At 39.2% G+C, this 26,896-nt stretch overlaps 1 protein-coding gene across 2 annotated transcripts in view; it reads left to right on the top strand.

Moving 5' to 3' along the window:
* Positions 1-26,896, top strand: part of KCND3 (potassium voltage-gated channel subfamily D member 3) — a 134,725-nt gene that overhangs the window by 95,787 nt on the left and 12,042 nt on the right. For both annotated transcript variants that reach the window (XM_062595035.1, XM_062595034.1), the window contains exons 2-3: positions 9,760-9,922; positions 26,658-26,759. In XM_062595035.1, the coding sequence (XP_062451019.1) occupies positions 9,760-9,922; positions 26,658-26,759 (265 nt within the window). The remainder of the gene's footprint in view (positions 1-9,759; positions 9,923-26,657; positions 26,760-26,896) is intronic.

Genomic DNA, 26,896 nt, shown 5'->3' with positions numbered 1-26,896 from the left:
GCACCACAACTCTCCTCCCTTGTCAAGTTTCTCAGGCATTCATGAGTGCATCTCATTCTTTCCAAGATTGGTATATTTAAAAAGGTGTTGTAACATACCAAACTATCCTCATGGACTTGGATTACTCAGTCTGTGTTTGCAAAATTCTTCCAAAAATCTACTGGATTTTCAAAATATCATGCCAGCATTGCCTAATTAACCTCCACATCACTTGTCTAGGACAGCTATGAAAATACCATGATCTCCCTAATGCGCATGGAAAAACTAGATAGAAAATGGACCTGTCTTTCCTGAGGCCATAAAACACATCTTTGACAAAGCAAGCTTTCAGAACTGAGGAACGTTCCGTCTTTAATTCCATAATGCATATCTGCATTGAGTCCATTAGACAATGTTATTTCCTCAGTAGCTCCAGACCTCCCTCTGCCTTCCCAGAACACAGGAACAAAACAAATCACACATAAAAGTTCGTATGCCTCTGCTGAAGAAGCAAGAGCATCTACTGAATACCTGGAGGTAAGAATATGTAACAGGATAAAACCCAAATGGGGAGGAAAATGGCACCTACAAGCAGCAACTAGCTGTGTTCTACAGAGAGCAAGAGTTGTTAATAGGCAGATAGGGTAAGTCCAGCAAGGCTGATGAAACAGGTAACGTGGCAGAGGGACTGTGAATAAAATCCTAAAAAAAAATAACTAACTATTCCCAGTCCGTTTGTCATATGCAAGTATACGAAAGGAATAAGTAATATTTTCCTTTGTTTTCATTGTATTATTGGAAGTGACATAATCATTATTTCACTGGAGATTCAAAGAAACACTAGCATGATTACATTGAACTTGTCCCTATTAAAGGAAAGGATATTACCTCCTCTAAGCTGTCATATGCAACATCCACAGCCTTACAATGCAACTGAAACACTCCGGTTGAATTTTAGAGTTTTTCCTTTATGCAAATCAAAACATTGCATAATGATTTACTACAGTATAAAAAAGGCTATCTTGCACCTGGAAAGCTATGTGCTAATTCCATACTTTAGTCTGTCTCTTTCATGCAAAGGCTTTCAAAATCATATTCTATTGTACGGTACATAATGTTATTATTCTGTCCTTACTGTCCTAAAAGCAGAAGCTTAAAGGCTGGAGGGAAATCTTCTTTTGACTCTACTGTGCTGGGCAAAAGGTTAGAGAGATAAAGAAACTCTCAAAGAGCTGTTAATGTCAGTACCAGGCAGTAATACTAAATCATCTGAAGTAACATTGTTTCTGTTTCCATCCTCCATTAGATATTTTAGCTTTTATATCCTGCGTGTGAAAACCACAAGGTTTTGCATCACTAGGCAGGAAGTGTCCCTTGACTACTTATATGTAGCTGACTGGAAAAGGCATGGTCCTCTTAGGACCCCTTCAATCCAAGAGCCTGCTGCCCCTAAGTCCTCATGTTGGCTCTGAGACATCTCAGCAAATAGGATCATTCTCAATACTCCCTGAGTAGTGTGTTATTCCATGGGGATTTGCTGCCCTCCCTTGAGCCAGCTCTGGAAAAGTGGAAAGCTGTTGGACCCGACACTCTGCGCTTGTTTACTGGGGTCCTCACTTTGTCCCAGTACTTACAGGCCAAAGGGGTGAAGCCTTTTCTCTGGATTGTAAAAAACATTCTATAGACTTCAAGAGCAGGGACATGGTCTGCTTTTTATTGTAGTGCAGGCTTTTAAAAGAGTTATTATTTACGTATCATTTGTAAGGCTATAAGCAGCTTTTTCTTTAAAGCTTGGAGGATTCACAAGTTAATGTTTCTCTGACTGAAAAATATAAACTGCATGACCAAGATTTCCTCTGAAAAGACACTGCCTTTTTGATCTACAGTGCAGTACCTCCAGCCTCAGCCCAGCTGAGGCCCAGAGGATGTTAATTATTAAACAGTGGTAGGATGCTATAGCATTCCCAGGAAAATCTGAGGGTCTTTTATTGACAAGGAAGGTGCTGGGATACAAGTTTACCAACTATCGATTGCACTCTTACTTCCTCTGCACCTAGAGAAAACAATGGAGACAACGATTGTACAAGAATGGTAATTTATGAATTGTAACCCCCTCCCCAGATGCATGCCGAATATCGGTACTGGCTGAAAAGCTGGCACATAGAAAGGCTGCTGGAAAAAAAGTATCCCCTACAAAGCCCATTCACTGACCCTAGACAGTTCTCATTGCTGTAGCACCTCCTAATAATCCTATATTATAGGATCTTTCAGCTTTCTTACTATAATTCACTATTTGTAGGGTTGTGAATGTTGCATAGAGAGAAAGGACCATCAGAAATGCTGCTGAGATACTATTTTTAGAATAAGCCATTTGATGAGCTCTTCAACACTTTATTTATTGCTGTCTCTGCTGGAGGAGCTAAGCAATGTCCAGACACCTCTGCTGCTAAAACCAGAAATCAGAAGCAGTGACCTCTATTTGATAAAACTTTCTGTACTGACAGAGAGAGAAAAACAACAGCACATTATACTGTCAAGACTAATAGCTGCTAATTAGGGTGAATGACATATGACCTCTTTTATAGCCAAAGAACAAAGATGTCCTTAGCACAAGTTTAAAAATGTTTAAATTCTGCATTCACAGCCTTTTCAAGCCTAAGGAATGACTACTCAGGGGTAATTTCCTTTTTTATTTCTTTGTATTTGGTGCGTTTTTTTCAAGCTTTAAATGAACTTTAGATTATTTGCACAGTGGCTAAGAATTGCAGTGTTCACAGTATTTCCTTGCTAGGAAACTGGGCCTTGAAGGGGCATCAGAAAAGGGGAGAAACCATATCTATGTCATTTTAAATGTGGAATAAACTTGTAGAGGCTCCTGAGCCAGTGCATAAGGCACTGAAAGCACCACGACAGCCAGGGCAGATGTGATTCCTGCTGAAGGTTGTATGTCTTCACATGCGCCAATACGTGCTGCTTTTGTCCAGTAGCAGGTATCTCACGAAATACAGCAAGTAAGTGGAACGATGAACTCAGCAACTGAAAACTGGCTGAATCTGCTGCCATCTAACTGGACTGCTGACGAAATAAATGTAAAATATGTTTATCTCCAGACATGTTCCACATCTAGCCTAGCCAATTCTCAGCATTTATCTCTCAGCATTCCCGGAGCCATATGCAGGCTGCATTTACTCTAGATTTCTACCTAACTACCTTATATTATTATTATTTGTACTGCAGTAACATTTAGGGGCCGCTGTGCTAGGTGCTGAGTATATTCAGAACACAAGACAGTTCTCGCTCTAAAGAGCTTATCACTGCTTTAACCAAGCAGACAAAGAATAAATAATCAATCGCCATTTCATAAATGGGGAACTGAGGTACAGAAAGCTGTTACAATTTACTAACGGTCACATAAAAAGTCTGTGGTAGACACAAGTCACCAGCCCATGTCTACAGATCTTCAAATTCAAAACAAGACCTTCTCCCTCTATGACAATAATTCTCGATGTGATCACACTGAATTTACAACCCCCTGTTCTTTGTGTAACAGCCTCAAACATACTGTTAGACCCTCTGAATGTTAATCTTCATCTAACTCTTTTATCTTCTTGATGCTTTAATGAGATTATTGATGAATTAGTTAAAATGCACTTTCTGTAGAAGAAATACTTTAGGTGATAAGTTGCCTTTTGCTAAACAAATTAATAGGGAAATCAGGTTCTCTTGATCCAGTCTGAAAAAATATTTGGGTTTAAAATATCCAATTAGTACTAACCAAAATACAATATTTGAGATTATTCAGCACTATGTCTCTTACGCTCTGTGATCATTAGTACCTTTTGGTACCATCTGGAACAAAAACAATTTGTCACTTCAGCAATTAATATTACAATAGCCACATATGTCAATACAGGAGTAGAACAATTATAACTTCATAGGTTCACCCAAAGTCTATCAAAGACAAAGTAGGGAGGCTTCTCATTAAGTGCAAGAGGCTCGACACTACCATTTCACCATTAAGCACCAATACACACGCCTTCCTTGAAGCTAAACTGGAAATTTTGGCTTGAGCAGATATCGTCTTCATTAAACTGGTACCTCATTTAAAGGTGACAGATTGCTCAAGTGACTAAAATTCCTTTTCAAGCGAATAGGCTAAGAACAAACTATAGAGTAAGTTTCCATATAATGTCACTCCGAGTCCATTTGGTTATTTGTTCCTCTACTAAGAACTGGTTCCCACTGCTGTGGCAGATGGGTTTAGGAAGACTTTTATTCTCGTGTCTGTTCACAGGCCACCGTTCTTCTAGCACCAAAAACAGTGCAGCACATAGACAAATGTCTTCTTCCAGTCATAGTGCAATGTACCAGATTCTTCTTTCACTAGTGTAATTAGCTGATTAGTATTTATAAGAGTAACTTGGCAGTTTGAAATCCCCCCAGGTAGTTCACACGATGACACATATTTTGTTTTACTGCCATCTTTAATTCTTGTCTTCAGTAGATCTTAATGACCATCTTCATTTGAGACAAAGGTTAGGGCTCATCAGGGCTTGATGTCTCTATTAGACATTAAAGCTATCCAAACTGAACTTGTGAAGGCTTTACTTTTTCATGTGGATTGAATTGACTTGTTCCACGCCCACAGACTGCTGAGAACCTGATGCCAAAAGGTAGAAGTGGGCAAGAAAAATATTAAATAATTTTGATTATAGAAAATGCTTTCCTGTGGACTTAATTTCAGAGATTTTAATTGAACAGATGAGGACATGGGCATAACATAATACAGAATCATCCAAGACTGAGAATAGACCAAGAAAGATTAAATCAAGGACATTATGAAGATTCCAACATCCAAGTCTTTTGGCCTGTCCTGCGCTGGAGGTTATGCAAAGCATTATAGTTTGCAGCTATCCCACTTAGAAATAGTATCGCTCACCATGGAGGAGCATGTGCATATCATGCTGCTCCCCCTGCTTTATTCCTGAGACAATTATTCAGCCCCTGCCCGTTAGTGCCTCATTAAGCACGACAGTCCCCTTTATTTTGCACCAGACACCTTCAGAGGACTGTGGAAACTGTAAAAGCATAACATGAGTATTTCCAAAAGGGAAAAGCCAACCAACATATGAAATTTTAAAAACCTTCTCTTAAGGCCTGTGTTAGAGGCTGCACCATCAGTGCAGCTTCCCTAAGAACACAAGCCCTACGTATTTTTAATAAAAGAACAGATCACAGATATCATGCCCATACAGCATGTATACAGAGTTAGGCTGTGTGATATTGTAGGAGGTTTTGCATCCTTGTAGGTACCGTACAAATTAACCTTAGTCCTTAGGCTGTGTGGTTTTGCTATGCAGGCCATAATGTATTCAATGTTGCCTGTCTGGAGTAGGGAACTGGACAGACAATAGACATTCAGTAAGGATCTTACTTCTGCAGAGTTTTGAATAAAGTAATAAGATGTCAGTATTGTGTGGAATATCTAAGGTGCCATCACCAAACTGCAGCATAAAACCAAGTCTTGGATAAAGTGGTCACTGACAATTATATGACGCTTTTCTACAGGATGTAATGCAAATAATTGTACTGCCTGGCTGAATTCCAGCTCAAGAGATTTTTTTTCTTCTCCTAAATTCCTCTATCAGTTTTATGTGGAGATACAGCCAGCCAGGGTCCCAGACCTTCTATCTTGTGCCTTCTGCAAATATTAAAGGCATATGAAGTAAAAACACATCAATTTAAGGGCACCATTCCAACACCACTGTTCACTGTAAGTAACCCTGTGTTGCCTTCAGGAGCTTTGTTTGCCTCATTTAGACATTCCAGTTACTATAGGGTTTCTGAGCACTCAGATTTCAAATCAGAGCTCAGGCTTCTCACAGCTCTCTGGAGTCTTGTAACTTGCAGAGCAGCTATTGCAACATATCCTAATGTTTAAGTAGTGATTCATTGCTGGCTGTCGCATGGAACAAGCTTATCAATCCATAACCTCAGACTGAACTGCCCCTATTTCCTTTAGGGCCAACCGTACCTTCTAGAGGAACACAAATTACACCAAAATGCACAATGTCGTGGCTGTTTAATCCACGCCTCTAAGTAATGCATGCTGTATCATTAATATGCACTCTGTCATTGCCCCAAAGCATGAGTGCTGGACATAATGCTCTACAAAAAGCACGTACAGGCTTGAGTCATTCTGAACAAAAACTCTACATTCATATCAGGGGGATGGGAGAAACTGGCACAGCAAAAACAAAATGGTACAAAAGGAAGACTTCCCATTTCCCCTGCAGGGTAAGACATTGTACAATGAAAGGAACCATGTGAATTCTCTGTGCATACACTTAACTTTTACTAGACATAAGAAGATTCATCAGAAATGAGTTAAAGCACAGAGTCACTGCACCAGCTTCCCTAAATTGCTTTGCCTGGAATCTTCCCAAGAACTGCTGTTCCTTGTGCTAACGAAATGCAGTTCAGGTCTGAACACTGTCACTGTTTTGTATTTCAGTTTGCTCTTATTTCCACACGCTAATAGTAAGACCTCCAGGAGACACCGATACAGTGAAAAAAATGCCCTTTAGTCATTAGATTAACCTACATGCTCTGCAGTGTGCACATCTAATAGTCCCCAGGGCTAAACTGGGTATCCCAGTGGTATCAAAAAGGACACATACCTGGATGAAACACAGCACTTAAAAAGAAAAATCATTCATACTTTTAAAGACTAGATCATCTTAAAATCTAGGACTTTTTCAAATACCACTATCACCATATTGCAGTTCAGTATCCAATAATACCAGCAAACACAGCTGCAAGTGCACAAAATACCATGTTAACCCAGAGGACTGAACTCAGCATTCTCTCCACAGATAATTCTGCAGTAGACTCACAGGAGTCAGTGCTAGAGTAGAAATTTTAGGTCTCGTTCCTGAGCAGCCTGCTCCAGCTAGTGCAAAATTTCTCGTCACAGTTATCTCATAATGGTTTTGCAAAAGAAGTTCTACATCTCTCCAGCAAAATCCCTCTTGAAACTCTACGATAGTGTGATCTTTTCTTATAGTGTTTTAAAACACTTTCTCTGAAGTCCCAAGTGACAAGGTGACTCTTAGTCTGTGTGTAAGAACCAAAGTCATACGGACAGACTGTGAGCCAGACAGTTGTTATATTTCTACAAATGCACAGAAGGGCTCTCTCTCAGTACTCCAGGTCACTGCGATCATGTTTGAGGCATATGATTAATTTTCAGCTCTTTTGTGTTAAGGGGCAGCAAGGGAACAATGAAAAAGAATTTTTTTAGAACAGTGTTAAATGAAGCAGAAGAGCTTGTCACTTAACACGAGCTTTTAAACTATCTCTGCATAAGGCAATATCTAGAAAGTAAGCAGGCATGAACAGCATTTTACTGATTTGAGGCATTCTAAGGGGTCTCAGTGCACTGATTGCAGATGAATGCAGAGGAAGGATTTTGCATGTAATAATCAAGCTTTAGCTGGTGATGTTATCAAAAAAACGCAAAACAATCAGAAAAATGAAAATGCCACAGAAAAGGTGTCACTTAGCCTGAAACTGAGCCTTTCTTGGACACAAATGAGTGTGATAGCCCAGAGAAAGTCTAATCAAAATCTTTTATCCATTTATTTGGCCATGACATCTACCCACGTAGCCTAAAAGGAAAGCTCATGAGAGACTCCCCAGAGTAACCTATTATGTGTAATGTGTAAAGAGTTATGTTTTATTCAAAAATTCTCACACCAGTGAGTTCTTGGATAAGGGAAAGAAGTTCAGCTGATTGAAAAAAATGTTTGGCAATATTTGATTTTACCCTTGGATGGAAATTATGCCTAGCTCAACTCTACTCCCATGGTAGCTCTTTGTTTGTCATAAGCAGATATCAAAGCTAAAAATAAAGCCCCAACTGTAAATCATTTTACTCTTCAATATTTGCTCATTAAACACAAGAATATCCCAAAGAAGAATACAGAAACTCCAAATACCACCTGACAATAACTAGAGGCCTCTCTGGATTTCAAGTACCTTGGAAAAGAGACTTCCTTAGGCCCAGACTTTAATTTTAGCATCATTTCTCTCTGTCTGCTACAAAATTCTGCAGGTTGCAATGTCCAGGTCCTCTCTTCTATCCAGGGTGCAGCCAAGTCACATAAACCTGCTCGTATTAAGAGTTTCACAGGGTAGAACATGTCCTCCTCAATCACAGAAGCACTTTGGGAATTCATATATTTCATCAGTCATTTCAACATCACAGCTTTTTTTAAAAAAATCTGTTGTCTGCTTGCTTTTCCCTTTCCTCCAGCTCAAAATTACTCCAATGAATAGTGATACTAATACACATTTCCACACAAGACTGTAATAAATGGCTCACTGAAACAATGCCTATAAATTCAGGCAGTGACTGTGCTAATCATGTTCCTGCCATCTCCAGGGGCATTAACTACAAACAAGCTTTTTGTTACACAACCAGAACACACTCCAGCCGACACTCACACGCTTTTTGGATGGGTTTTTGGTTGTCAACCAGTTGCAGAAGAAAGCACTGAAGTCATTTCTAGAGGGCAAACTGCAGGGGAGAATGAACCTCCCAGGGAGCGTACCACTGCATCTGCTGAACACACAGCAGCAGCATTTGCATTGCCAACATCTGGTGCCTGACTGCAATTCAGGCTCCTGATAAGTTGTGCTGTGATTTGGGGGAATCATGAGTGATGGGGCAGTCAATTAGATTTAAGAGGTCCAATCATCTGGGATGCAATATGGGGACTGTAGCACACCAAACTGTACATCAGAATTCAAAATCCCAATTACCTGCACTACAACACAGCACTGAGCGAGCCAGTGCTGCCAAGCACGTGCCTGAGTCCCAGAGCAGCTCCAGGACTGTCTGTTCCATTACGGGGCAGCAGCCGTCCCCAGCACACTGGTGAGTAGCCCCATAAGACAAGGCATATAGGATGTCTACAGAAGGACAATGTTAAAGCTTAAGCATAAAACTGCTGCAGAAAGCCTTTGTAGTATGCAAAATAAAAACACAACAAAAAAGCACTCTACAGAGTAGCAATTTCAGTCATGGGGAATTCAAGGAAGCTAAACCAACATGAGTTTGCATCTGCATAAACTGGATTATTTCATCTCTGATTCTACTGGTATTATTTAAAATATAAATTACAATTGTTAATGAAAAGATTGCTGGGTAGAATTCAGTACTGAGGTTTGCCTGAACATTTCTCAGCTGGTCTCACATTCCTGAGAACTCACCCTTTCGTAAATTCAGACTTTGAATGAATCCAAAATTTCTGAATGTACAGATGGGAAGGAAACTGCTTGGTTTTGAAACAGAATTGTAAATCAGTCTTCATTTGCAGATGGATACAAGGGAACTTGAAAATATATGAACCTGGTCAGAAGCAGCCATACAGTTTTAGGTTCGTTAGCACTCATCTGCATAGAGAGGGAGGTGCTGGATGAGTGAGAGTGTGAATTTAAAACGCTTACCAGCTGCCTGAACTGACACATCTGTTCTGCAACAAGAGTGCCTTTCTTTGGTTTAGCTTCATTCATTGCCATAGTGGTGGTGTAATTTGTCATCTTTACAACGAAAGCATCATGTGAATTGTTGTTTATATGGCAGATTTCTAAACTTTCCTGTCTGACCTGGATACAGATTTTGCTGCTCACCCAGGGAGGCTGAACAAGGTTCTGGTGCCATTGCACTTGTCTGAAGGAGGGGCTTCTCTTTTTTTTTTCTTTTTTTGCCTCTAGTTACGGTGACATGGTGCCCAAGACAATTGCTGGGAAGATATTTGGCTCCATCTGCTCCCTGAGCGGGGTGCTGGTCATTGCTCTGCCGGTTCCTGTCATTGTTTCCAACTTCAGCCGTATTTACCACCAGAACCAGAGAGCAGACAAGCGGAGAGCTCAGAAGGTAAGCCAGCCCACGCAGGGCCACCGCAGCCTCCTCTCCGGACACATCCGCTCCCATTCTGAGCCTCTTCAGAGGGCAGCCTGCCTCCACCCGTCCTCGCAGGTTAACACTTATGCACAGTTAACTGTCTGCATCCACACAGATAAAAACCAGTTCACCTGCAGTAGCCTGCATACTGTCCCATCTCAAGCGTCAAAAGCAATGGGGCTTTTATCGCTTGCCTTTGTTACACACCAGACCAAAATAAACAAACAACCAGGTACCCTTACCTCACTACCAAGAATCATTTATCTTTCTGGCTGCATCTGTCATCTCGCTGCCCTAAAGTTCTGAAAACATCCATCCAGACACATATACTTCTGCACACATATCCCTGCAACGCTGTTGACTATAATATAGACAAAACTCTGGGAATGTGCAACAGCCTCCAGGAGTCTCAAGGTATTGTTGAATATTCCAAAATCTAAACAGTCTTTACAAGTGTATATGTATACACAGACATCTATATCCCATTCACTGGACAAGTGCAACAGATTTATTGTATCTCTACTTCAGCCTGCTAAATTACTCTAAAACCAGAATTGTAGAATCAGGTTTTTAGAACTACTGTAAACTAAAGGTTTTAAGGACTGTTTCTCCCTATGGAATGCTGTCTGCCAGGAATTCAAGGCTCAGAGGACTCAGAGGTCTAATATGAGTTTGCACCCCAGCATAGCATGTATTGCCATCTGTATTTAACTTTTAACAGGAATGTGCTAAGTGTCAGTGTGTGGGAAGGTCTGAGGCAGTCAAGTAGGGGTAAGCAGATCCTGTATATTAATAATTAAGCCAAGACAACTACTGTACAGCATCTCTTGTATGCGTCTAGGTTTGCAAGGGTGCAGCTATGCTTTGCTGTTAGGGAACGCCAAATTATGTCATCTTGTGCAAGTCTGACAGTAAAATAAAAGCAGTGGTTTGGATGCTGTATGCATTGATCCTCAAGGTGCAAAAAGTCAGTAACTAACCATGTTCTAGTAAACCTCAACAGCACACAGAGTCCTTCTTGTCTGCTACAGAACAGATGGAAACAATGCTAACATGCATTAAGAGTATATGTTGCTGTGTCCAAGTGACAGCCACTGCAGGAAGAGCTATAACGAGTAGAATTTCTCCTGCATTACCAAGCAAAGAGTAACATATTAATAAAAACAAGCTTTACTAATGTGTAAAGAAAAGGCAAAATACAAAGCAATTAATAAAACACTGGCAGAACAGTAGGTAAAACATATAAACATGCACATGCTCCAGCAGCAAACTTGCAATCAGAAATGATTTTAGAAAAGACTTGGAGTTTCTAATATTCAAGGAATGTCAAAGTAATATAAAAATCACTGCTACGTGAAAAGAAGGGATAGGAAGCTATGGCTGGATTTTTGCAGACAGGAAGCAACTGATGAAGAAATTCAGCAGTAACTGTATGTCTCAACCCTCTCAAATTCTTAGTCCTACTTATTCCAAACTCCAGGTCACAACACAGACACACTGCAGAGGCTGTAATGTTCTTCTGTAATGCAACCTTCTGTAAGGTTGCCCTAAATCCTTTCTGTCAAAAGGTCACCAGATGTTCCATTACACTATCTGCCTTCTCTCACGTGCAAAGACCGTGAATCTGCAAAGCTACTTCCTGTGTCGTACCTGCTGTGCTCCTAATCGCCCAGTCTCCAGCTTTCACCAGCACTTACAATCACTTTTATACACAAAAGTCCTTTCAAACAATTCAAACGCAGACAGCACTCTCCATCAGAACGTTGGTCACACAAATGCAATTCGATGGGTAATGAACAGGACTGTATTATAAGCATTACAGCAATATTATATTTCTTCTGTGTTAATAGCCACTTTCACAGTAGTTCACTAGAAGATAGATATGCTCTCCATCCTGTCTGCTTTTAGAAACTTAAATTTCAAACCTTGCAGCACAAGGACCTACATACAACATAACATAACATACATACAACAAAACTTTAACCAATTAACAACCAATTTCTTAGAGTGAACTTGTAAGTCATTGCAATAACTTCTAAGGAACTATAAGCATAATTCACTCATTGCTAATCAGCAACATCCCTTGCATGTTCAAACATTTAATTTAAGAAAAACAAACCAACAGAAAAAAGACCTCCCAATCCCCTTCATTTAAAACAATATTTGAAATCAAGCATTAACTACAAGGAAGTGTTTTAAAAGAGAAATATGCACTTAGAAGTCTGTTTTAGAAGAGGCCAGTGCACAATAGCCCATTTATATAATTGAATATTTTGAAGGGGAGTACTATTCTACTGAAATGATGCATAAACTTAAGAGAAAGAATTTGCTTTAAAGAATAGTCAAAGAAGCAAGTAAATAGGCAAGACCAATTCAAACAAGATTCGTGCATAACCATGGATTGAGATGCAAAGAAATTCCAGAACTGAACCCAGATGCGTGCTTGGGAAGAGGCTATCCTGTCCTGGCAGCCAGAGTTTTGAAGTTTCTTCCTGTGATTCACTTTTACCTTCATTTCTTGGATCAGGATCCACTTGGTGACAAGGAAATATACCACGGTCCTTGATACTAATATGATTGATTGCAGCTTTTACAAGATTTGCTGTATTGACACACATACTGTATAATTCCTCCCTTTTCCATTTGAATTTCTAATTCCCTTGATATTGGATGAATTTCTGGGCTAAGAAAGTTTCTCAAGTCAAGAGTGTGAGTAATTCTCACATGCTTATCACTGCATGAATACTAAACAGATCGAGAGAAAGCGAGGGAAAGCACATTAATGATAGTCTCTCTGGAAATGGTCAGGATGTATACAGGAGAGTTAAGAACCTACTCTGAATTAGGTATTTGAATTCAATACAATTGGCTTGAACATATAAATTCAGTTTATTTCAAGAGTCATAACTTATTATATACAGTAGGTTTAAAAGTCAGAATCTAGACCATATTTATCTTTTGTTTATGAACTCATGCTGAAATTGTCCAATGAGAAATAATAAAGGCAAAAATAATAAGAGCTTTAAATGTCTGGACATGACACTTAAAGATGTAAAGGTAAGGGAAGAAGAGTCAGTAAATATGGACCCTCCAGACTGGTACCAGTTTCTTAGAGGCTGCATTTCTTCAGAAAACAAGAAAACATTGCATAGCTCTGATGTTCCTCTGTGTTATTATATGCTCATTTTTAACTTTTTCTCACTCTTAAGGAGGCATTGGCTTGGGGGGAAAGGTGTTTAAATGGCAAGAATAAAATGCCGGGGGGAGGGTCTATTGACCAGCACCTATTCCTTCAACCGAGAAAATTGTTCCTTAAAATGGAAAAAACTACCAGTGATTTAATCACCTTGAAGATAAATTATTCTTCTTCAAACCCACATCGCAAGAGAATTAATTACAAGGAGATCTGGCAATCTTAGTTTATTGTCCTGTGTCATCAAATTTTGTCCTCTAGCACGCAGCAAGGACCAGGTCAATCTGAATGGAAGATGAATTGATCATTTCTGACAAGATTCATTTTGGGAAAGTTGTTTTTTTCCAAATACTTTTTTTCTTTTTGAGTGATGTTGTAAGAACTGACCTCCCTGACATTGAAACGATGCTGTTCTTGAGTGAATGTCACAGACTTTGGTTTTAAAAGAGAATTTGACACTTAAAAAGCTTGACAGGAGAGTGACTCTCTAATTCAGACTTGTGCCAGAGTCTCTCTCTTGCTGCACTCAGTTTGCAGTATAGGTGCAATATGAGGAAGAGGGAGACAAGTATATGGTGCTCTCCCTGAGGCAGCAAGGATACAACCTGCAAGTGTTTTACCCCTCACTTTTTAGCCCTAAAAAGTAGAGGCAGCTAGGAATAGGTTCTGAACACACTGCTTCTTCAAAAGCAGTAGAAAAAGACAGTATATTGCTTAGGAGTTAGATTCTGTGTAAATACAACACTGAGCTACAATGTTATTCCCACCTGAGCAGGGTAGGAGAGAAATGCATGGCTGAAAGATTGTCAGATAATACAGTAGTGAAAAGAATGGACATGGTCTTTGAGTTCAGTGCAATAAACATCCCAGAAGTGCAGATTGCTTCCTCAAAGTTTCACGGAATGTTGTAGACCTCTCAACTCTGTCAGACCGGTCAAAAATCTTGTAAGAATCATTTTTCTGGGGTAATCTCTAGCTGGTGACAATGTCAGTTTATTTTACTGACTACAAGCAGAGATCTATTTAAGGCCAACATTAACATTAAAGACCTTGTCTTTGCACAAGTATTTCAAGCAATAACAAAGCAGGGAAGAAAGAAGGGAGGAAAAAGACCTCTTAGTGGAACTATTCCTAGTCAGGTGTTTTTCAAAGCATTACAGTATACCTTCTTCGTCCAGCTACACTGACACTTGTCTTTGTACTGCCCATGTTGTAGATTGCACAGCTTTAAAAATAATGAACTCAGGTGCCTCAGCTGGAAAGATTTTATGAAGGGCAGCAAAGTTCATTTGTTCTGTTGGTCTTTTTATTACTGGAATAATGCTTCAGAAAAGATGACTAGAGACCCTTCAGTGGTGCAAAGCTGATGAACAGGGTTGGAGGAGAAGATTCTGCTAGTACGTGAGAGTTTCCAGCAAAGAACCAAACACCTAAATTCTTGCAAGGAAAGGACTACACAGGACAAATTCATTTTGCAGAGCAGCTCTTACACAAAATATAACACAAAATGCTTTACAGGACTGAAAATCACAGGCTATCAAAGAGTATATGGTATAAATTAGGTGAAGCAGAGGAGTGGACACATTGCCTGGTGGAGGAATTAAAGCATTCAATCACAGAACCAGTAAGTGTAGGAGAAAGGAATGAAAGAGAAGGAGAAAAGTGGTATCTTTTCAGATGGAGGTCAATGAGAGGAAATAGATAGAGGAAGGTTACTGCAGACAGGAAGAACTACTCATGAGATGGTTGCACACAGGCAGCTATGACTCTGCAGACAGATGAAGAGGTAACTATGGAGATGCTTAAAAGGGGCTTAAGCCAAAGGCAGGAAGAGTAAAAACGCAAATGTCTTTCTGATTGTTCCATAAGAGGCACGTTAGAAACAGCCTGTTCCAGTCCATCCGTCATCCCCAGAGGCACAGAAAACAGGACTGCAGTCAGAGGAGTCAATGAAAAGGGAAGATGAGGATGAAGAGAAGGCTTAATACTAGATTTATGGCATCATCTTACCCATGAGAAAGCCCACATACCTGTCAATAACAAATTCATTATAATAATTGATTTGCTGCAAAGCAGGGGAGTCAGCTTTGAAATGTTCTGTTTCTCAGCTGACATCTCAGATTCTGGAGGTGGGTTAGTGAACTTTAGAATGTGGAACAGAATGGCCAGAAAAAGCTACTCTAGCAAAGCTGTGAGCTGTCTACGGAGAGCTCAGCAACAGAATATGACTCAGTTCCCAGCAGGGGATGGGATTGGGAACTTAAGGGGAGAGAGAAACAATAAGGTTAAAACGGGAGCTGGCTGACATTTAAAAAACATGTTTTTTTCAACCACAATAAGTCTGTATGGAATATGTTTTTGTTGTTGTTGATATTTAACAATTTGACAAGCTGCTGTTTTGCTATTTTTTGAAGAGAAAAAAAACAGATTTCAGTTTTGCTGGGGTAGATACCTCTTTTCTCTTCCTCCTCTTTTTCCTGTTCGCTGTTTGTCACATCCCCCTAATGCAGTTCAGGGAAAAAAAATAAACAAACAAACCACAAATCCTTCCTCTTTTTGTTTCATATTACGCATGAAAGCAAATGGCATTTTTAACCAGTTCAGCTAGTTCAAATTCACTGGGTTCCAAATTGCATAAGACAACTAGGTATCTCCAGCCATCTTCTGAAAGGAAGGATTGAGATCAATGAGCTACAGCTTATAGATTCAGTCTCCAAAGCAAATTTATGAGAATATCAAGCCAGTTGTCAATAGTGGCCCAATGCCCAATTAAAATAGTTTCCATGCATATCCAGAAGCTGCTCTGCATTTATTGCATGCCTTGAGCCCTTTCATGTTCTCAGTCACAATGAGATAATAGTCTGTGATGCATAAGAACCTGAGTAATCCATCCTCAGCGTTGTCCCTTGGCCATCTCTGCAAGAGGGTCTCCCCCTTCCCACCTGTTGGAAGTCCAGGCTGTGTGTGGCAGGCTCTGTCCAGATGGCTCATTATGTAGCACAGTTGGTAGAATCTGTAATGGTTGATGTTGCTTGCTTCATCCCAGATGTCTAAACAAACATTATCTGAAACTGCCTTGTCAGGGAGACCATGCAAAATGTTCAGCCAAAACTGTTGGGAAGCCTTCTACTTCTTTGGAACTAGGTTCTAGTAATCAGATTCCTTTCTATTATCATTATTAACTAATTATTCTACCATTGTGCCTATATAACACAGAATTGAGTAGGCTGGGTGCAGTTTAGATTCCATGCAATTCTCAATCTAAGTACTGAATACAGCTCAGCAACACCCCTGCACCAGCTGGAATATATGGTTATGTCTAGATTCATGGATATGGATGTATCCATTTGGTCAGGAGAAGCATAGCTTAAAGTAGGTGGAAGTGGCTGTAAAGCTTATTGCTGTTACTAATTTGTACCATGACAGTGATTAACAGCTGAAGAGCAAGATTTGTCCCTGATACATGTGGTGTTGGGATGGCAACTCAGGTCTCTGCAAGTCCTCTAATCACATACGTCAGAGAGATGGGAGAAGTCCACAGCCTACCAACAGATCTCTCCAGGGCCATTGCAAAATTTCACTGCTAACATACTCCCAGATGCCTTATACAGCCCAATTTGAAAAGTCCTAGAATCTCATTATTTCTCTCCTCCCACTCCACCCAGCAGCCACAGTCTGCAACGTCTGACTCAGAACAAGTCTTTGTTATTCGAAGGTCATGAAAATCCAATCAAATAATAACTACTGATAACTTCAGTATCAGACCAGGCTCAAACTAGCATGAGGCAGGCCCTCTCTGGGCATGAATAGAAGCCTGCCTTCCTCTTTTGTATCCCCACTGCAGCCATCCTCATTGTTTTGACAAGCAAGGATGTTTGTATCAGCATCTCTCTTCTTACTTCAACTCACCATGACTCAGGTTTTCTCAAGCATAAAATTGGGATAAACCCTCTTCTTTTCATGGCTCAGTGGCTTCTTGCAAAGTTAGTTCATGCACGTGTACAAGGCTATAAAGTGAAACCATCTTTTAGTAATATTAATATCTAGGATCTTAAATTCATACATGAGCCTTAGCACTAGCAATTTTTGCTGACTCACCAAACACAGCAAAAATAACAGCACATGTTTTTCCTAACTGGTCACTGGTAGCAAGCAGAGCAGCAGCAAATGCTAGCAGACAGTCATTCATCAGCAAGCAAGGAAATCCAGAGTGTGCACAAAACTTACTAATAAGTTTTCAAAAAAAATGTACTTGGGAAAAATCACACCCTGCTTTTGAGTACTCTGTAGGCAGGAAAAAACAAGAGAGAGATCAATTCATCAGGCAAATAGCTCCTTTGAAAAGAGTTACTCTTTTCCCCTCTTGTTCAAAGTAAAGCAGAACTCTTCTGTTTACTAATGCAGAGCACTGTCTAATGGTAATTTGAGCCACCTGCTCTCCATGTAAGTGTAGCCATTTAGACCAAACTCAGCATTAACTCTAAACAAACACAATAATAAAGCGCAATTCTACACATTGTCCACAAGCCCCACTATGCCGACAAGGCATTTCAGTCCACGTATGAAACGTAACTTACTTAGCTATTGAGTCAGGACAATTAGAAGCCAAGCAAGCCAATTCAAGTAAGAATTTGTAACAATGCTGGAATGCAAAAACAAGGGCCAGTGAAACAAGTAACCATGACAACTCTGGAGATTTCTGCTGACAAATCAGGGAGCACTTTCAGTGCCCAAGATAGTATGTGAGGCAGGTTTTTCCCTTGATATTCCCCAAATCAAGGCATGTAGCCAATGCTCTGTGGTTGTCATTGTAAGGACATGAACTGTGACATACATTCTTCTATGAGTCTTCACTCCTTATCAACAATGATCATGGAACGGATTTGCAATGATCTTTTTTTTTCAGAAGCCTAATGCAAGAGATTTGTTCCCAGAAACCCTAGGAACAAGAGGAACAACTAAGAGCAGCTTAAATAAAATACCTAATTGCACTGCACAACAACTTTATTGTTACCTAATGACTTCTGAACAGTTTTTATTTGCAGCAAGCAACACTTTTCTCAATTAATGCTGAAAGGTTTAAGAACAGAGAAGTGAGATGGAGCGTAACTCCTGTCCTTACTCCTTGCTCAGGTAACTGCTGCCCACATCCACGCAAGGAAAGCTTAATGCTTTTCCCTCTACTTGCTGCCAGTGGGTGCCTGCAAAGCTGAGACAATACATGCTCTAACTGCCAGTGAACAGGCAGGGAGGCAGAGAAACAGCCCCACCACCTTCTCTCTTCCCTTTGGGCTTTGTTTTGAAGAAGTATTCCACTGGAAAGAATTAAGGACATATGTTTTACAAGTTTGCTTAGCTTTTCTTAACTTTTATTAAGAAAAAGAAAGGATTTTTTTGTGTTTTCATCATCTTTCTATGAAAGGTGCAAGCAGACTTTAGCACTATAAGATGTAACTGCTTCCATTTTTTGTAACTAATCACTAGCCTGCATAAAACCAACACCATTAATTAGTGTTCACATATCAGGTCTAATAGGTAGGCATGTGACACTAGATCGAATTCTGTTAATTTCTTCAACCCTTGAATAGTTTATAGCTATTAATTAGGGGTGTGATTTGTGTGAAAGAGGTTATAAAAGTGAGATCAAGAAATACAGAGACAGATAAGTCACAGACAGACAGATATTCATCACAATTTGCTTTCAGTGAACACAGAACCTGAATTTATAATAATGGGGAACAGCAACCTCTCTATTGATAAGGCAGGAAATATAAAGCTCTTTTCTTGAGAAACTTTTTATTATGTAAAAGTAGTATTAGTTTCTGGACAAATTCTGACATCCTAATTTACATTTTGTACTCCTAGAGAATGTTATTGTGTATTACAAAAGCATGTTTTAACAGAATGAATTAATGATCTCTAGACAGAGATCAGTTATTTTTTATAGCCAGCTCTTACATAGTATCCTTTTTACTACTTACTAGTTCAACAACTAGTGAAGAAATCTGCTAGCTATCATATCTGAAAATATTAGAGTCCTAATACTTGTAATAACATTTGTTTTGCAATCTATATCTGGGAAATTACAAACTCCTGTAAAGATACAATTCCTGGTAGCATTCATCTCTAACAGCATTACGGAGATTTTCATCTGTATACGTCTCTAAGGAACTATACTAGATTCCCACTACAATCAGAACTGAATCTCTTTTGCCAGGTTTTTCTGAACTGATTTTGACTCAAGGTATAAAATCTTCCCCAATGTTAAGAATGTTTTTTATTATTATTACTGAAAGAGGCAAACTGAAGAAATTAAAAGAGCTAGTTATGGAAGTCAGCTAAACTAGCAGTGTGGGAACCTGAGTGTACAGAAGACTGAATTTCAGCCAAGATGGAGTAAGTATGTTTAACTGTTTCAAGTAAGGAAAAACTGTCCATAAGTGTTGTTTAATCTTACTAGATGGATGATAACTAAAGAAGAGAGATATTAGGAATAAGCACAGCATCTACAAATGATGAAAACATGAAATGTCAGGTAAAGGAACAAACTGAGAATTGTCAAACCCTAGGAAAAATGAAGTTTATTCTGTTTTTTGCTGTAGAGAGAATAAGGAGCAAATGCCAGAAAGGGAACTGTCTAAGTAAAAAGAAAATGTCAGTACAACAGCAAATGAGTAGAATTGGCAAAAAATACATGCAGACTGGAAATCAGAAGAATATATCTAAACAGAAGAGTAATGAGATTGTAAAACAGATGCCTGGTATGAGTGACAGCTAAACTTTCACTAATTTTAAGCCAGAGCTTGCCAAGTTCATGATGAAAATGTACAAAAGGAAGTTTGCAACAGAAGGGAATTGACCTCAGTGCTCCAGTGGCTTTCTGACAGTCCTGCATTCCTCAATTCAAGTTTTGCATATTAAGACACTTTTTCAAAGTTCTCTGTTTAATCAGCCAGGGTATCTATGACTAGCAGAGAAGTCAAGATCCATTAAATTCTATATTCTGTGCATTGTTCTATAAATAGATTGAACATCATGTTCTTCAGTGTTGGAAAAGATTAAACGATATACTGCATTTGAAATGATGTTCTGTTGCTTTAATGGTGCCAAGGGTAAGGTAAGATTAAAAGGAGAGCCACAAAGGAGTGGAGGGGAATCTTTCATCTCTGGAAAGTAATGAAGAGGCCCAAAATAAGATCAAGGTCTGACTGTAAGTGGTTCTATCAAATTATATAGGAATATAATGAGTTCTACACTATCTAATTTCCATATGCAGCTCTACAACATCTCCCCCAAAGCCGTAACGATGGAATATTTAAAGTTGGCTCAAAACTGTTTAATGTAAAGATTTGAGAGGAAGGAAAAGTCCAAATGTCACTCTTTGTTTCTTATAAAAAAGGTTAGAATGACAGAAAGATGATCTGCAGAAATTAACTTTTCCAACTCTTTGCTTTAACTCTACCGCCTGCCTATTGCAATAGTCAGATGGAAGCAGGGCTAGCACAAGAATAACTAGTACTTATTATACGGGCCATTTGCTTTTAATACAGCTACTATTTCATCCAATGTTGAAATGCATGTAATAACCCTGAGTCCTAATTCGGCAGTCCAGCCTGCTTTGTTAAAGATGGCATTTCAGGTCCTCAGAGTTAAAAGTAGGACAATCAGTGTTGCATGATCATATTGAGCAAAGCACTCCACAGAAAGTAGATACGTTTAATTCCTTGTACACTTTATTATTTCTGAATGCTTTTTTTTTTTTTTTTTTTAAGGAAAAAAAAAAGAGGGGAGGGAAATCTATTTTCCATTTGACAAGGAAAATTACCACAATAGGTCAGAAGAGCTAATCTATTTTCCACTAGATGAAGGTTTGACCATTTCCCTTTTCAAGTTACATGTGTGTATTGAAGTCCCAATAAAATGCACACATTTGTCTTTGCTGAATTCCTTTCTGAATTAGATGTTAAAAATAGTCAAAAGTGTCACAGATGAGATCAATTTTGGAAGTACTGAATATAACTACAAGAAAACACTTTCCATCATTCCATACTCTAAGCCCTTTTGTTAAGTATGCAGAAACTCCACTTTAAAAATGCAATCTGCTTGTTACATTTTCCATATGCAAAAGTCAACCATGTTCCTTCTATCTAGAATTTAAGTGCAAATCCAGGCTAGCAACAGATGCAGACAAACACTAAAGATCAAAAAAATCCAGCACTTACTGAAAGGTTGTGATATTGCATCTTGCATCTAAAAACCAATTCAAAGGTATTCTGTTGATTATATTTAAAAATAGCTTCATTTCAGACATGCAAATACTAGAAGACCAGTAATGTACACATATTCCACCACTGGACTCACTGCTTTCATCATCAGTGGCACTACTGATATTCAAACTGCTAATTATTTACCAATAAAAAAGTGAAGTATCTGTTAATTATCTCATGTAGTTACATTTTCTGCCAATAATGCTGTTAGTGTGATTTTAACAGATAAAATTAGATAGGAAGGGTAATGTTAATAACAGCTCCCAGCCCAAAGAGGGAGCAGAACTGGACACAGGGTCTGTACATGTAATATCTGGCATACAGGTACTCCAGTCTATCCCGTTGCTCAATAGGATAGAAGATCTGGAGGTCTGAAGGGGTCTGGCAAATATGAAATTATATCATAAGTTGCAACTTAATAGTTTATTACACCAGATAAATCAAGAGCGAATATTATCTCCATAAGAACTAGATGAAAATCATTAATAAATAATAATTAGCTGTTTCCTGGTCCTGCCGTCTGGTAAGCATTTTTCCTAGTCTGTAACTCCTGCTCCTTGCACTTCTCCAAAGCAGCTAAAAGATGAAAACAGACTATTCCCTTTCTCCTTTGCTTGCAAAATGTAGATACCCAGGATGCTGGTATCCACTTACATCATCTTCGTTACCATATCTCAGCATTCCCCATGTACAGTTGGCTTCACTGCCCTTTCTGCTTATTCTGAGTCTCCAGTTTCCCTGTCTTTTTACCTTAAAAAGCAGCAAAGAGCCAGAAGTTACTGAGACCTGCCTACCATGCTGCTCTCAGAAACACGTGGGCACTAAGATAACCAAATTAATCATTCTAATCTGTAAGTGGCTGTCATTAGTATTATTATTTTCATCATATAAATTATCTTCCAGTTTAGGTCATATGCATTTTGAGATCCTGTGGTTTCCTAGCAACTCCTCTACATGCAGACATAGTGTGCCGTTTTTCCTTCCTTTTTTAGACTATCTGTGCAGGGGTTATATTCAGTAACAGTGATCTCAGGCCTGGCCCTAATGACCTTTAGTCAGTCACATTTGTGGACTACAATGCAGAAGTCAGGTATCCCTCTCTCAAAGACGTTTGCACCAGATGGCCAGAAAAACATGGTCCTGCTCTTGTCTGTGTCTTCTGTCCTAGAGACCAGAACTATTGATCTCTGTAAATCCAGGTCTAAGATCACAAAAGCATCAAGCACAAAAACAAGGGTTAAGAAAAGGCAGTATTGGGAAGGCCTCACCAGCCTAAATCTCTACGTTTCTGACACTGAGGTATGTAACAAAACATACTGTAGGGTTCTCTGCAAAAAACTAGGCCTTCAAAGTTTGTGTGGGTTGTTCCAAGTGTAAAGCTTTTGCTTCTGTAATTTACTCCTCACCTGATCTGTCAAATCACACCTTTGTTGGCCCGCCAAATTCAGACTGATAGATTCTATCAAATAATGCAAAATTTCTCTGAAATGATCGGCTTTTAACTGCTTTCATCCTGTAACCAGAATCTTAACTCACTACCAGGTGCCCTTCACATCCTCAGTCCTTTGCTGAATCACATAAACTAGGGCTGAATCTTGGCTGCGTATGTCAAGACGGGAATGTCTTGCTAGACTTAAACCCTTCATTACTTGCAGGCGTGACTGAAGTTTTGTATCCAGAGTAAATGTACAAAATGTACCCGAATATAATGTAAAGCTTGTATTGCTTCATAATGATGTTTACCAAACAATGCACATTTACACACAGACAGACTTCTGCATAAAAGATGAATATGTCTTTTACAGTTGTTTCTAGTCTAACTTTGGAAATTGTCTGGAGGGTCAGAGCAATTTTAGGCACCAATTTTAATTAACTTCTCTAGCTAAGTTAATCAAGATAGCTACCAAATTTAATCATGATGAGGACACAGAGTTGGATGGTGTGACTACCCTAAAAAGTCTTTTGTGTAGGAAAATAGGATTAATTCCTACCCTGCCCCACTGACATTTTTTAAAATAACAACGTCTGTCCTAAACTACAAAGCTGTGAGGCTTAATTATTTAGATAGCTAGTGGCCCTGTTTCAAAGAAGAAAAGAGAACAGATCTCTGAGATGAACCATCTCCAGTCCATGTGGAGTACAGCTATTAATATTTGATCTCCTGCTAGCCTGAAGGCAAAGGGAATAATGTTCATTACAAGAGCCTAGGACTGAATCCACTTTAACAATTAACTGAACTGATGATGATAGCAGCTGAAGATGATGATGAAACCTTTCCTGCTGTATGTGAGGTGGGTATGTTGGGGGATTCTCATACTTCCTGCAGCAAAGAGTTGATATTTTGTCAATTATAGAAAGGAAATAAGAGCCTTCTGCGGTTGCCATCAGAGCCTCAGTGTAAGGACCATCACTGGATCCAATATCCAGTCCTGATTATGGAAGAGATAAGTTAATTGTGGAAAGTGAAGAACAGAGATACAAAGGCATACAGCTTGAAAAGAGATGAAATAACATAGAGGAAATGTAACAGGAACAGAGGACTATTCCATCTCCCAGTTATGTGGATTGTCTTTCAGTCTCTTATCCTCTACTCTCTGCCTCTAACAGTAAACATCTTGTTCAGCACAGGTTGCGACATGGCTCTTACTCATAATTCCTGGCTTCTAATCTCTTTTTGAGGCATGTAGGACTCATACTAACACTTCTTCAACATGCAGCAGCCATATACTACTGTCAACTCATCACAATTGTAGTAATATAAATTATAACAGTTGGCATAGACAGGCTGTGAGGCAGAAAAACTACCTAGGCTACAACTTTACATTCTTTTTTTCTTAGCTTTGCTGGTGGTTTCCTCTCCATGGTAAAGATCAATCTTGTCATATTTAATACGCATTCTGACATCAGAATGCTTGAAAATTATCTTTGTTCCACAGAACAGTTCCAGACAGGATCTGCAGACACCAATTCATTTTGTCCATTTTGGATACTTATCTGAATTGTCTCCAGTAGTGTCTCTCATTCATTTATGGAGAGAGCACCTGAAAAAGCCTAGCAGTTTAACAGCTAACATAGACAGCTACTGTTTGGGTGGTATCCATATCATCTACATATTCATTTAAGAGCATATACCAACTTCACATTCGTCTATTGCTGTAGGAAACCACTAATTGCCATAAAAGATGTACTTCACATTGTGTCTGCTAAGGAACAGCTGTTCCCCAGACTCCATATCATATTTTGAAGGTGGGAAGGAATCAAACTGAGACTTTTTATGTCTTTTTTTCCATCAAGTACTGACTTTGGTATTGGAGTCACAGACCTCCTCTAACAGCAGAAGTTTTAGTCTGGACTGTATAATCTGTCTAGCTTCAAAAATATTAACTACTTTGCTTGGGGCTAAGGCAGGGTCTACCCCTGCCTAGGGGAGTCTGAATTTTTTGTTCCAGATTCCAGTCTCTAGCCAGTCTTTATTGCAGGCATAGAACAAACTCAGCAGTTTGGGAAGACCTAGGGCTGAAGACTCAATTTCATTTTCTTTTTGCATCCTCAGTATAAGTCTTGCAAATACAACTCATGAACTTTTCACAGGGTCATGACACAGCCCTGAGAAATACTTTGGACCAGTATAGAGTAAATGTCATCAGAGACTTCATGCTCATATATTGACTTGGAGTCTTAATGTTAAAATGAGTCAATGAAATATAGAAGAGAAATTCTATTTCGGATGACTTTAGTATAGGGTAACAAAAGGCCTATTTTTCAGACTGGTCACTGTCTGTGCCTCATAAGTAAATCTACAAAACAGTATCCTGCACGTGTTTTTGTCCAGAAAACAGCATACTTAAGCAGAAGCTTTTCAGGTTAAATATTGAGGGCCACAGTCATTCACACATGTACAGAAATAGAGCTCCTAGAATTATTACAGTTTCTAGACCCACTGCAGATACTTGCCTCTTGGCTTTACTCTTCCTACAGTGTATACCCATTAGCACTTCTAATTAGAAAGGAAAATCACGAGTTCCATGTTATTTAAAAGATTATGCATTTTAAGATACAGCACAATGTAATTATTTTTTAATAGTCACAGCTATTTCATGTATTTACTTTTAATGGTGTTTGAGTCATAAATTAACAGTAAAAAAGAAAAAGGCAAATCAGCACTTGACAGAAAAGCAGGCAGTGTTTGAAAAGACAAAGTGGAAAGTTAAAAACTAAGATCAAAAGGGAAGAGGGTCTTACTAGTTTTTATTCCTTGCCTTATTCAAGACCACTTTTTAATAATTTAATTTGTCTTTCTAGGGATCAAGAAGGTGAGGGATAATTAAATATTTGAGAAGAGTGGTTTGTTCTTTTTGAGTTGAATATCTGTGTTGCTGCTGAGTAACTTGTGTCTGTCTGTCAAGAGATGCGTACTTTTGGATAAACATAGCCTTATATTATCGGACAGAAAAAACTAATAAACCGCCACTGTCGAGGACAGAGGTACGGGTACCTTCCCCTACTGCAGAATGATATATGCAGACTTTTCCATTAGTATTTTCTAATGTTAAATTAACAGTCTACATTACTTGGCTAGTAAGTAAAGCAAAGTACAAGGTCTCCTTCTGAATGACTCTTACTAGCCACTTGCTCTGCAGTGCTACTTCTACAGCATCACTAAGGCCCAGGTGTCACTGTGCTAGATGCTGCACAAGCAGATCAAATAACAATACAGGCCTCAGAGCACAGAGCTGAAAGACAGAAAAATACAGACAGACAAACAGATACACAGTCAAGCACATTAGAGAGAAGGTCAGTCATGACAGCAACACACATGTAGACAACATGTATGCTGCTACATCACATAGTCTTCTGTCTCATACAGTCCTATCATGCCAAGAACATGTCTAAGTCAAGTGCTGTTAGTTGCTGCACATCTCACCCCCTAAAAATCACTAATAAAATATGAAAGGATAAACAAACCTGAGGGCCCCCATTTCCCATCTCTGGAACCAGCATTAATGCATTGTGGCAGATACTATTCTTCAGATATATGTAGTCCTCTGAGTCCTATAGACAAGCTGGAAACAGACACAGGTTAGCTGTTTTGACATCAGCCTTGTCTTGCCCATGTACCTCTTGTATTTCATCCCCAGGGGGTTTTCTGGTGTGAAAAGAACCATAAATTTCCTTCCTCTGGTATAAGCAGCACAGGAGTGATTACTTGATGTGCCAAAGAATAAATTCAGCTTACTTGTCTTCACAGAAAGCCCGACTTGCAAGGATTCGAGTGGCCAAAACAGGTAGTTCCAACGCTTACCTTCACAGCAAGCGCAACGGCCTCCTGAATGAAGCCCTGGAGCTGACGGTGAGTGCAGAGAAAATAATTTCTTCCACATGAGAGTTTGAAAATTTTCCTTATTTCCAGTCCTCTTTCTGGTCTCCCTCCCTGCCTCAATCTGTTGTCACCTAATTGCTCATTATTCAGTGCAGCAGCCTCACACA

This window comes from Rhea pennata, chromosome 25, assembly GCF_028389875.1.
Source record: "Rhea pennata isolate bPtePen1 chromosome 25, bPtePen1.pri, whole genome shotgun sequence".
Taxonomy (NCBI): Eukaryota; Metazoa; Chordata; class Aves; order Rheiformes; family Rheidae; genus Rhea; species Rhea pennata.
The sequence above is the reverse complement of the archived record's forward strand: the minus strand, read 5'-3'. Positions and strand labels throughout refer to the sequence as shown.